Here is a 12,898-nt window from a genome sequence, read left to right on the forward strand (position 1 = left end):
CTGCAAAATCATTATCAACTTATATACTTACAAGAAGACAGTTATAGATATGCGACAATCATTTTGGACATGAGTGTACTTCCAAATCTGATACTCGGTTTTCAGGTCTGACTTGACTGCAGCATCATCCATTGCTAGTTGTGAAAGGCCTTTCGCATAGGTTGAATAAAGAGTAGTGACAACTATTCTTACGTCAAAGCAGTGTATCTTAACACTTCAAGAGTTCCGAAGCTAATAAGGGAATATGAGACGATGAAATGTGTTGAGTGGTAACGGCTGTGTGTTCAGTCAATAGCAGCAGTCTGGTAAAGTAGAGGAGGAAAGTGGAAGCCTCATAATAATATGTTTCGGAAAGACTAACAATCTGCATGAATCAAGGTTGAAGTGACACATGGGCACAGTGCACAATACTGTTTTCAGGGACTTAGTGACTTTTTTTTTTTTTTTTTTTTGCCAAAGTGAAGAAACGGCTTCGCAGGAAGCCCCACAATACAAAAGAATCCCATCCGTGGCATATGAGAGTCTCTGCAGGACATGACAGAGATTAACGCTCTGACGGTGTACGATACCTACACGTATGGCAGAAGGGGCAGAGATGGGAGACAGTTACATTAAAGGAATGTAACAGGTGTTTTGTGCACAATGCCAGGTACGAGTTATAACATTGTTGCCATTATTTCTTATCCAGTCCTTGTAGTAAGTTACAACTTATACTGCTCTACCTGAGATCATCCATGGAACAGAAAAGGTTGTCAGCTTTGGTTCTGGTAGTGTGGAGCGACAGGTTGATCTAATCGTAAACTGTGAGCAAAAAATCGATAAATTTGCAGCAGCAAAGGCAAGGGGAATCGCTCTTTGAAGTTACATAACTACGAGGATGTACTACAATGATTTACACTTCCTTTTTCTCGTTCGAGATGCGGTGAATCATTGAAGTTGAGAAGGCAGTCACAGGCGTCTAGGACCTTCATCTACCAATTGGGAGCGACACTGGCAAAGAGGATAACAACAGTGCACTGCGCAGTACGTTTCTTGAATCCCTGTAAGTGTTACTAACAGACAACATAGAAAGTGATTATGGAGGAAGACGTCTTGGTTCCTCTGGAAATAGGGCGTGGCCGTTATTCAAATCCGTAGGCAATTTTTGGCAGTGTATGAAGAACATGCACCATCGCGGAAAACATTGTACAACTGGGTAGAAGGTTGGAAAATGGGTAGAATTTCGACGAAAAAGAGGAGCAGTTCTGGAAGGAAAATGACAGTGACAACACCAGCCATCATCGCTGTGATAGAGAGGATCATTGAAGAGAACAAATGCGTCACATTCTTTGAAATGGAGGCTGTCACAATACTAACCAGAAACACCCTGCAGCGCATCGTGCACAACCTCTTACAATTGGGGAAGATCAATGCAAGTTGGGTTCCAAAACTGTTGTCTGCAGAACAAAAACAATGTGTGGATATGTGCATGGAACTTCTGCAACGCCATGATGATGATCCGTAAGATTTCAAGTTTAGACTTGTGACTGATGGTGATATCTCAGAAGCAGCAATTCATGCACTGGAAACATTATGACAGTTCTCCGTCAAAGAAATTTCGAACAACACTTCCATCTGGGAAGAATATGGCTACAATATTCTGGGAAGGGGGGGTGCGGTGGCTCAGTGGTAGAGCGTTCACCTCCGGTGTTGGGGGTCCTGGGTTCGATCCCAGCTCGCGCCATGTGGACTTTGTGGTGAACAAACACCGTGCTCGTGGGTTTTCTCGGGGTTCTCCCGTTTCCTCCCAGTTTCATCATTCCACCATTTCACTCATCTCTCATCATCACCGTCTCCTGTAACCTAACCGGCATAACCGTGGGACGTAAAACTTAAAAGATTTCATTTCAATATTCTGGGACACGAAAGGCATTATCCTGATGACTGGCTGAAAGGTGGAGCCACGATTAACAGTGCAGCGTATGTGAAAACCCTCAGCCAATCAGAGGAAGCGGCTAGAAAAGTGGGTGAAAGTAATACTTCCGCAACATAATAATGCTTATCCTTACACCAACCGGGAAATCACCGCTGCCATTGATTAACTATTGTTTACAGTGCTGTCACACCTTCTCTACTCTCCAGACTTGGTCCCCAGCGATTAACACCTGTTTGGGGCAGTGAAAAAACCTCTGCGTGGTCGTCGGTTTGCAGATGCTCATGAACTTGAACAAGCTGTCGAAACGTGGGTGCGTGGGTCTCCAGACAATTGGTTCCAGGAGGCTCTTCTGAAGCTGACACACCGCTGGCAAAAGTACATAAAGAAATGAGAAAGTGGTCACATCAGTTGCTGTGTTACCTGTATTAATATATCAAAAAAAAAAAAAAAAGTGTAAATCATTATAGTACGCCCCACGTAAATTAAGGCATATCAAACCACTTCTTTTAGTTCGTTAGCTTTTCAGATTATTATATTCAAAGTAATGTTTTCAAGTTTTCGCAGTGCTATATTTTACTAACATTTTAGTGTAAAGTAATTTGTATTGTTTAGGTGCATCCTTGTTTCTTGTTTTGTTATTCAATTATAACTTTCAAGTACCTTGTTGTTTTTATTGTTTTACTTTTTTCATTGTCTTCATATGATAAAAACATGCCACGAAATAAAAGTTTTCATGTTCAAAAACTCAAAATTTTCCGAGAAACATAATAGACTCCGTTATGGTTCACACCTTATCACGAGTTGACCAGGAGGATTCGCAAAAACCGTAGCTACGCGTCTGGTTTATATATATATATATATATATATATATATATATATATATATATATATATATATATATATCCACTTTGAACAAAACGTTTTGCGTTAAACGCTAATAATATATGATAGAATTTGTAGTCTAGACTTACAGTATTTTTGTTAGATGTAGTCTAGATGTAGGTATGATCTACACTTAATGTTCTTGCAATATCTTTCATATTTGTTTTGTTTCTGTAACAGTTTAACATTAAATCTGTTTTTAAGGACAATATGCCTTGGAAATGTTTAGCTTGTCTACAGCCGGAGACGGAAGAGATTAGAGAATTAGATTACAGACATTGTTCTTTATCCGATGTTCCACCAGAAGTGTTCGCTTTTGAGAGGACGCTTGAAGAGCTCCTGTTGGATTCCAATCGAGTAAGTGAACTTGGAGTGTAATTGCAATATTGAGTAAGACATCAAGTAAAAGAAAAACAAAATCTGATATATAAAGGGTGTTTAATAAGTAATGGTCATAAATTAAACCGTAGATACTACACGCCAAAACTAACAAAAAAGTCTTAGTAAACATGTGTCCGCAAACGCTTCGTAACGGAGATAGGGGCAGTTGAAAGTGTGGGAAAATGAAATTTAGAGACGAATATCTCAAAAAGTATGAATCGGACAGAGGGCGATCCAATGAATAACTATCGAAGTCAGACCTGCGCTATGCAGAAATGCATGGTTGATAACTATGCAATGCGCGCGCAAGGGATTTCCGGAACGCGTGCTATAGGCAGTGGACGAAAACCCAGGAACGAGCACAAGACGTGTGGGATTTGCCGAAGGCGTATCCAATGCTTTCGTATGGCACATTCTCCGTGAACAGCACATTCCCCATACCATCTGCAACGTGTCCAACCTCTGATCCCCACAGATTTTCCGATGAGAATGCAGTTTTGTCAGTGGCTCCGAAGACAAATTACTGGCAATTATCATTTCACTGATGACGTCCTATTTACAGATGAAGCACAATTCACCCAGGATGGCATTGTAAATTTTCACAAATCTCATATCTGGGCCACTGAGAATCCACTTGCAATAGTGAAGTTAGGACATCAACGTAGGTTTTCCTTAAACGTGTGGGTAGCACTTAGGTGATCAGCTTGTAGTGCCACTCTTTCTTCCTAATGCATTAACTGGGATCCCATATTTGAGATTTCTCCAACACGATTTGCCGCTTCTACTCGAAGATATACCTCTCGATAGGCGTTAGCGACTGTGGTTTATGTATGATGGAGCGCCAGCATATTTCTTTAACCGTGTCAGAGAACATTTACATGCCCGATTCGGACGAAAGTGGATAGGACGTGGGGGTCCTATTGTTTGGCCATCGCGCTTTCCGGACTTAAATCCTTTAGATTTCTTTCTCTGAGGCCATGTGAAATCGCAAGTTTATTCTACCCATGTTTTAACATTAGAAGACGTTCGAGAAAGGGTTGAACAATGTTGCGGACATATTCAACAGGATGCCAACATGTTATCACGAGTACGTGGATCTTTGCGAAGACAGGTACGAGCATGTATTCGCATGAATGGACGACACTTCCAACATTTACTTTAATGATTAAGTAGGTTAATTTCTTATGCAACTCTTTTGTAGTTACACATCTGGGTATTTACTATTTCCCTTATGATTAATACAGTACACATTACCAACATGACGATTTCTGTTTGTTGATATGGACAAACACGACATGTCCATCATTTTTCGCTTGTTGTAATACACTTACGCGTTCAACATGCGAAATGTTTCATATTCGCCTCCCACATACTCGAATGTTGTAATGCTTTTCCCATTGCAACCCAGTTTCCGGATATAGCACATAATGCTTCATCATTGCCTTGCATACCGTTTGATTTACCTAAATGCTGCTACACTTGTGCGTATGCATTAGTTGTCGGAATTCTCCCTGGAGCCATTTACAACGTACATCACCACACTTCGATTGCCTCCCTCATTTCCTGCTGGTTATGCAACAACACACGGCACGTAAACATTGTCCGCCATTTTGTATCTTTTCGAACTTTCGACCTGGTACCACGACTTATGAATTACTGGTGGATAGACTCGCTCTCGATGTTCATCTCGAGCCCCATTCCCTTGGACAATTTTCCGGGAATCCCTCCTTTTCTTTGGGGAATCCCTTGCGCGCGCATTGCATAGTTATCAACCATGCATTTCTGCATAGCACAGGTCTGACTTCGATAGTCATTCATTGGACCGCCCTCTGTCCGATTCATACTTTTTGAGATATTCGTCTCTAAATTTCATTTTCCCACACTTTCGACGCCCCTATCTCCGTTACGAAGCGTTTGCGGACACATGTTTACTAAGACTTTTTTGTTAGTTTTGGCGTGTACTATCTACGGTTTGATTTATGACCATTACTTATTAAACACCCTATATATATATATATATTTGCGATATTCAAGAAATCTATTAAAGAATCATAATAAGGCATAAAGTTGACCTTATTTTAAACAATGTAGTTTATTTTTGTAACTGGGGAAGTTCATATTCTTGTCAAATATTAAGTATAGATTAGTATAAGATAGAATGAACAAGTTCACTTTGTGCAAAATAATGTATTTATTTACTGAGCTGCCCTGAATTCATTACTTTTATCAGGAGAAGCAATAAATATCAATATACGTACGAATTTTAAGACGTTTTTGTATTGGTTTGACACCACTGTGCCCTTTTGTCGTAGTTGGAAAAATTTAGAAATTAACGGTTTAAAACTGAAGTCTATGGGAAACAAGTGATTAAATTAGAAATTCGTATTAGAAGTAACAATTAAAATTTAGAAAAGAATAATTTATAGATTGAGCAATAAGAAAGTTAACGTAAAATTTAACAAATTACAATCAAGTCATAGAAAATCAATTAAAATCTTTGTTCAGAGATTGGTAAAGTCAAAATCAATGTAGAAAGTAACTGGTAAAAAGTTAGAATATCGTAAAAGAAAGGAAAGAAAAGAAAACTTTTAGTTTGGAAATACATAACTTTTAAGTAAATTTCTTTGTACGCACTAGTTCTGTACTTCTACTATAGATAGTAGTGAGATCTACTATATTAACAGGTAGTAATATCTTGGTAATTTTCCATAAAGTTATTGCAGATTCATATATTAGTACAGGCTTTCAGTAATGGCAATTCCATCATTATAGTAACCATATAAACTAGGTTCGATCTTTGCCGTATTACAATGTAGTCCATTCTAACTAAATATTAATTAATTAAAATTAAAATCAACTCACATGTTTACAGAAGAAAATTGTGATAAGAACTGAGAATTGCTTGATTGTCAATGTAATGTTTTTATTTGTTATGTATCCCCATTATATATAACTCCTCTAAATATATAGTTTAGATTAAGATAGTTCAGTAAGTAGAAAGAAGCATGAGTGAGAGGGAGAGAATGAGTACCCAAGATTTTTGGAATAAGACTGTATATGCTTCATTCTGAAACATTATTTTGTTTGATCACAAGAAGCAGATTACATTTTTATTTTTTATATTATTTGTGAATCACTCAAATGCGTCTAATAATAATAATAATAGTAAATCAACTATCAGTTGGCATTAGGTCTTTTTGTTTTACTACTACTAACGAAACAGAAGACTACATATATTGAAGGCACGTTTGCTGCCACACAGCTACCTGAAAGGTTTAAAGGGAGGAAAGGAATTCGGTGATATTTTCCGAAGCATTCCAATGTTTATCTATTTAATATTACGAATAAAAAATCCAAGAAAGAAATCTCAGTCTGCTTTGACGATACTCTGCTCGGCTCCTGTGTTTGTGTACTTTAACACAAAAATACATAGCCCAGTCAATAAAGGTTTTGAATCGGAAATAATTAGGATAAAGTTGAATTTTACCCCATTGATAGACCTCTACCAGAGGATCATTTTTACAAAAGTCCCCAAAAATCCCCCTGGAGCTTCCCCCTCCGCCCCCCTTCAAAGGGCCGAAATGCCAATATTTACGAAACAGTCAATATCTCTGTTACTAATAATCGGATCAACTCCAACTTTGTTTTGTTTTGTTTGTTATTAAATGGACTACAACTTTGGTCCTCTTCATATTTACGTTAAACGTAGTAGTTTTTTTTATAAATTTAAGAAAGTATACAGAAAAAGTAGATTTTGGAATTTGCAGCCTTTGATTTTTGGGCTGTATTATTTTTATATGTCATATTACGTAAAAACACTTCCTATAAAAGTTATAGCCTATACTTTTTCTGAATCTACTGATATATAGTTTTATTTATGTGCGATGCTAATGATGGGGAGGGAAAGTTAGCAAGAAGGTTCGACGTGGGACGCGGCTGCTCGGTCATGTAATTTTGTAAAGTGGATGAATTACATCCACTACAAAGTGTAAAGTAGTTGAAAAGAAGTATGGTTATTAAATCTACATCTTTAAATTGAGTTTACCGAAGAAATAAGAACATGATATAATACAACATAAATATTTTTATTCAATTTCTAGTAGTTATGCCAGTTTTGGTTCGGGAGGATTTTCCCTAACTCTTTCCATTAAGGGCGATTCCATTATCTACCACCTGTGTGTTCCGGACTGGCAAAACCGGCAGCTATTTAATGACACTGTATCATATAATGATAAGTGTTTTATAGCATCACGGACCACCCACCCACCACTAAATTTTACACTATATTTTCTTTTGACCATCCAATTCTTTTTATCTTTATATTTGTGATTGCTATCAGATATTGAATCTTTATTTACAATATGTATAACTTTATTATACAGATGATGAATTCACATTATCGTCCTCTGAGTAAATTGGCGAGTTTAAGCATAATAATCCATTACAATGCTCACACATGGGAGAACAGTCCAAGTTGACTTTTCTGCACAACATCCTTTTTAGCAAGCACAAGATAGCTGATGTAACTGGTCATCTGGAGCAAATGGCCTGGTTGTTGTAACTGGTTTCAGTGTCCTTTTGAAACTTCCGTTGTGTTTTACAATTTCAATTTTCCATCCCCACTCTATGGCGAGGAGTTCGTTCCTTAACCACCTTTGAATTTGAAGAAAAACTGTAAGTAAGTGTTGATGACACGCTTCTGAGGTCGGCGGTAATTTTGGAATGTCAAAGTTAGATCACAGCGTAGTTTTCTTTGTCAAAAGACAGAAATCTGTAATACCGAGCTTCATTCAATGTAGAGTATTTTTTCAACCTATAAAAATACAATACATATTTCTCTCCGGCAGCCAACAATTTTTCCTTCGATGTACTAGCATCTAGAAATACTTCGACTCAACTGTAAGTCTCTGGTGACTTAAGCATTTCCATTGCTTTTATTTTCCCTATGCCATAAAAACAAGAGGTGGTATCACAGCCGGTCAGTGCATGAGTGAATAGTAAAAGTTGCCGGAAACTCTTATACTTTTCAATTAATGTTTCTATCTTGTATATGACTGTTGAAGAAATAGTACCTCCTTTCTCTTTACGAAAATATATATTTTTTCGTTCAGAAGACAACGAAATTAATACAATTAAATCTGTATCTGAACCCACAACTACAACGTTAGAACTAATGTTAGTTTGGTTTATGACTGTCATCACAATGTCTATATCGGCATCTTCTTCCGCTATTATCACCCTAAGTCCGTGATTTTGAAGTTCCGATTCCAAAGCCAACGTCAAGTTCTTTTTATTGGTCTTGTTGCCCAAGAAGTCCTCTTTTGTTGCAACACAAACGGTGTTTTTCTCAAACGCGATATCACGGGATGAATGTCTTGATGCCCTTCTGTTCTGCTCTTCATTCTTTGTAGTAGGCTCTTCTGGATATCCGTGAAAAACAACGATTGCATTTTCATCATATTTATTGAGAATATATGCACGGTAATTTTCTAGGACATCACCGTACGTACAATTCTTTGGCCATGGCACATAGTGTAGTACCTCCATCCAAAGCTTAAGTACAATTGTTCATATCAAGCTTATCGACAACACCTTCCTCAAACATCTTCATCAGAGAAGATTTTGTACCCTTTCGAAGTGATACGCCATCAAATATGGATGATGGACGTGCTACCAATTCATATTCCAGGTACAATCTTAATTTGCTGGAACTGTCGCAGACACACAATATACGGTTGAACAGCTGTTGCGAATTAACGATAACTTCTCTGGACCTGACTTTTAAGTTAAGCACACTGCAAAATTCATTAACACTAATAGTTTTACGTAATAAAAATGGCAGTTTTAATTTCAAACACTGGATACAGAGCTTAAACGAACTTGAAACTGTTCCTTGACACTGAACACAAAGACACCAAATAAGAGAAGACAACTGTTTCTTCCAACAAGCTATGTCCTACTGAAAGGTCAATGAAGGGTGTGGGAGGGTGGAATCAGCGTGACGTATTTTAGGGTAATAAAAGCAATGTTGACAACTTAGCCGCGACTCAGACAAAACCTTTTTCCTTTCTTCCCCTTTCCCATCGTTGGCATCGCACATAAATAAATAAAACTATATATCAGTAGATTCAGAAAAGTATAGGCTATAACTTTTATAGGAAGTGTTTTTACGTGATATGACATGTAAAAATAATATAGCCCAAAAATCGAAGGCTTCAAAGTTCAAAATCTACTTTTTCTGTATACTTTCTTAAATTTATAAAAAAAACTATTACGTTTAACGTAAATATGAAGAGGACCAAAGTTGTAGTCCATTTAATAACAAACAAAACAAAACAAAGTTTGAGTTGATCCGATTATTAGTAACACAGATATTGACTGTTTCGTAAATATTGGCATTTCGGCCCTTTGAAGGGGGGCGGAGGGGGAAGCTCCAGGGGGATTTTTGTAAAAAATGATCCTCTGGTAGAGGTCTATCAATGGAGTAAAATTCAGCTTTACCCTAAGTATTTCCGAGGTTTGGTATTTTGGAGTCTTCATTGACTGGGCTAACATTATCGTGCTGCACAAAAATAATAATTTGCTTTTCAAAGCTATTTTTCCTAAAGATGTCGATTTTGTTTTTATATACTGGTTTTTACACAAACACGAGAAGTAGAGCGAATAGATTACCTTACGGGCTGGTGTGTTTCTTTGCGTATTTTCCGTATGTACAAAAGTACAGCCATCAGCAAACTGATTGTTTTTTCTTTCTCTCAAATTTCGAAGAAAGTCAACTAATTTTAATCCAACGTTCTTTGAGGTAGAGAAAACATTACTGAAAATTCATTTGACAATAGATCATAGCACGTGTGCACCTATTTTTACCGATGACTACTACTAAAGCGATTTAAAATCATACACAAAATTTAATAGACTTCTGTGGAAAGACAGGTTTCTATAGCTTCTTTTCTCTGTGTTTAACAGAATTGCAGATTTTGATTGCTATACATGTTAACGTAAGAGAAACATAGCATGCATAAATGATGCTGCACCTGTATGGTGTTCATATCACTAATATAGAAATAAAGTCTGTTGATTTACGAATTCTCTATTCTTTGTTTAAAGTTATTAATCAGCTAAGGTAATTAATGTAAACTTCCCCGTACACATGTGAAAATAAACACTGCGTTGAATAATGTATTTTATATATTTCATCTGCAGAAACTTTTTTTTTTTTTTTTTTGTCAGATTAAAGACTTACCTCGCCCCCTATTCCACTGTCATGGATTAAAGCAGTTGGGACTAAGCGATAATGAAATTGAGTTCATACCACCTGCGGTAGCATCTCTGATTAACCTGCAGCAGTTGGATATTAGTAAAAACGGTAAGTTCTGATTGTGTAGTTTACGCAGTAGGAATTATCAATAATTCTGTAAAGTGCCTAAAGTAAACAGGTTTTGTTTCAGTTTCTGTAATTGATTAGTTGGTGTCATTTTGATAGGTGCGTATTATTTATAGGAAACATTTAGCTGACTTAATAAGTAGTAATTTGCTAGATGACATTTAAAATGCATTCAATGTCCAAAACGTAAGGGAATGTTAATTTCGAAAAGTAATCCTTATGTCATGTTGACCCTGAGAATGCCAGACATTGGGCTTGCACGCCTGACTAAAATGACGTAGTTACCAGCTCGTTCGGCGATATAGGTACTCTCAACAACTGCGATAACACGAGAAACATCCGTAGCGGAAGAAACATGTTATTAGTGAGTTGTGATTGTCGGAGTGTGCAGGATAGTGAACGTATTCGAGAAACACACAATGGCCCAGAGAACATACGTGAATGATGTAAAGTGCAGTCGGATCATCAGTAGATTATGAGTGGAACAAAGTCAACAGGGTGTGGTTCGCGACTTGAATATTCCTCGCAGTATTGTGTCGCGACTGTGAAGTCTTTTCCTGGCTGGTGAAAACATTGAAAGGTAAGAATAGTGGAAGTCGTCAACGCGAGGATCGTTATTTGGTCTTAAATGACCGATGAAAAACAAGCACAGCAGGTACAGTAGCTTGTGACCTTCAACTGCATCTGAGACCTACGTATCACGTCAAACCGTATACTGGCGGTTACACGAATTCACATTGTATGCGCACCGACCTGCCAGGTACATTCCTTCACAACAGCAGGGCCAGACACGCTTACAATGAGGTATTACTCACAGTTAGTGAACCTCAAAACGGTAGAGTAGTTTACTTTTCAGCGACGGGTGACAGTCTGCTTGTTCGGGGGACACGGGGAACACACAATGGCGTAGAGTGCTATGAGACATTGAGACGCTGTCTCCCCTTTCAGATTAAAACAACATAGTTTTAGAATTTCCTTATTAATAAGAATCAATATACATTTCATGTTGTAGAAGAATATAGAAATAATAGGTTCGGCAATAGTTTGATTAATTGCAATATACATACAGTATATATATATATATATATTTCAAAACTGCAGAAAAGAAGATCTGTCCCTGTGAAACATGTTATACAGAAACACCAAGAAATATGTCTCAACGCGGTTGAAACAAATCGGTGGAACTCCCAGTTGACAGAGACGCGCGCATATGGCTGTGAACTTCTCGCTCGCTGAAACAACCCGGCAGAGACACTTGGAAAAATGTTTCAGCAGCAGTGCTACCGTACTTACAAGCAATGTACAGAACAAGGCAGTATCAGATCCGACTCAAACTTCGCCCAGAGGACACATAATAGAAAAGAATAAAAAATGCCAAATTGGAGTTGCCCCCATCCAGAAACACCAGAGATATGCTCCGCAACATAACGCACCACGCGACAATATGATATAAGGTAAACGTCGCAAGATACCCATTTATGTCGAAAACGGAAAGAATGGGCAGCACCAGGATGATATCAAGATATTTGATATGCTATAACACTGACTTGGCGGCCATCTTGAAAGCCGCGTAAGGTATTGAAATGAGAAGCGGGGTGTGTGATATATCAATGTAAGGTAAAATGCAAAAGGAAAACCAAAAATGTAACCGCGAAAAACATATGTGTAATGTGTGGACGGGACGAAGTGTGGAAGACGGGCAAAACAAACGTGTGTTCGAAGGACAGAATAATAGGGCAAGACCCCACGACAATGGTGCGCGACAAGTAACTTCAACTCTGTCTGTGCATGGAAGTGCATCCGCCTTGACAGATTATGCCTTTCGAGGATATTGGGACTCTGTTTGGGACAGTGGAAACCACAGTTGCAACCCGCGATACGAGCGCTCGTTTGGAGACTACATAAACTACAAAGAACTATCTCTTATGGAATAGCAATTCGGCAGCTCGCTCCGGAGTGTAGGAGATATCATCTTGGATTGGTGATCAAAAACACGATCTACTTGGGATTGAAGCCCACTCCTGGACAATGTTTTGTACGTTTCTTGTTCAATTTTCTTGCTGTTTCGTGTGAACAAGGAACATTTCGACCCACGTTTGTTTAAACAACACTATCTGAAACAAAGTGTATACGGATGAGAAAGCCCAGCCAAGTTTTAGCTTACATTTCTTTACGAAAGTTTCTTTTCCTTTGTGCGGTTTGCTACGCTGTTTTGCGACGGTCCCAAACAGTCACAATATCAGGGAAAGGCAGCGTTCTGCATTGACTCGATGAGTTACAGGAGTTGTTGCAGTCTCAAACTAGAAGGCTAGTTTACCACACAATGAAACGACTCG

The 12,898-nt window shown here is 38.1% G+C and overlaps 1 protein-coding gene across 2 annotated transcripts in view; it reads left to right on the forward strand.

Annotated features, from left to right (window-relative positions):
* Positions 1 to 12,898, forward strand: part of LOC145688208 (uncharacterized) — a 151,350-nt gene that overhangs the window by 37,148 nt on the left and 101,304 nt on the right. For both annotated transcript variants that reach the window (XM_081762098.1, XM_081762099.1), the window contains exons 2-3: positions 3,002 to 3,154; positions 10,409 to 10,544. In XM_081762098.1, coding sequence (XP_081618224.1) covers positions 3,008 to 3,154; positions 10,409 to 10,544 — 283 coding nt within the window. In that variant the 5' untranslated portion in view covers positions 3,002 to 3,007. The remainder of the gene's footprint in view (positions 1 to 3,001; positions 3,155 to 10,408; positions 10,545 to 12,898) is intronic.

The sequence above is a fragment of the Thermobia domestica genome, chromosome 6 (assembly GCF_964235325.1).
Source record: "Thermobia domestica chromosome 6, izTheDome1.hap1.1, whole genome shotgun sequence".
Taxonomy (NCBI): Eukaryota; Metazoa; Arthropoda; class Insecta; order Zygentoma; family Lepismatidae; genus Thermobia; species Thermobia domestica.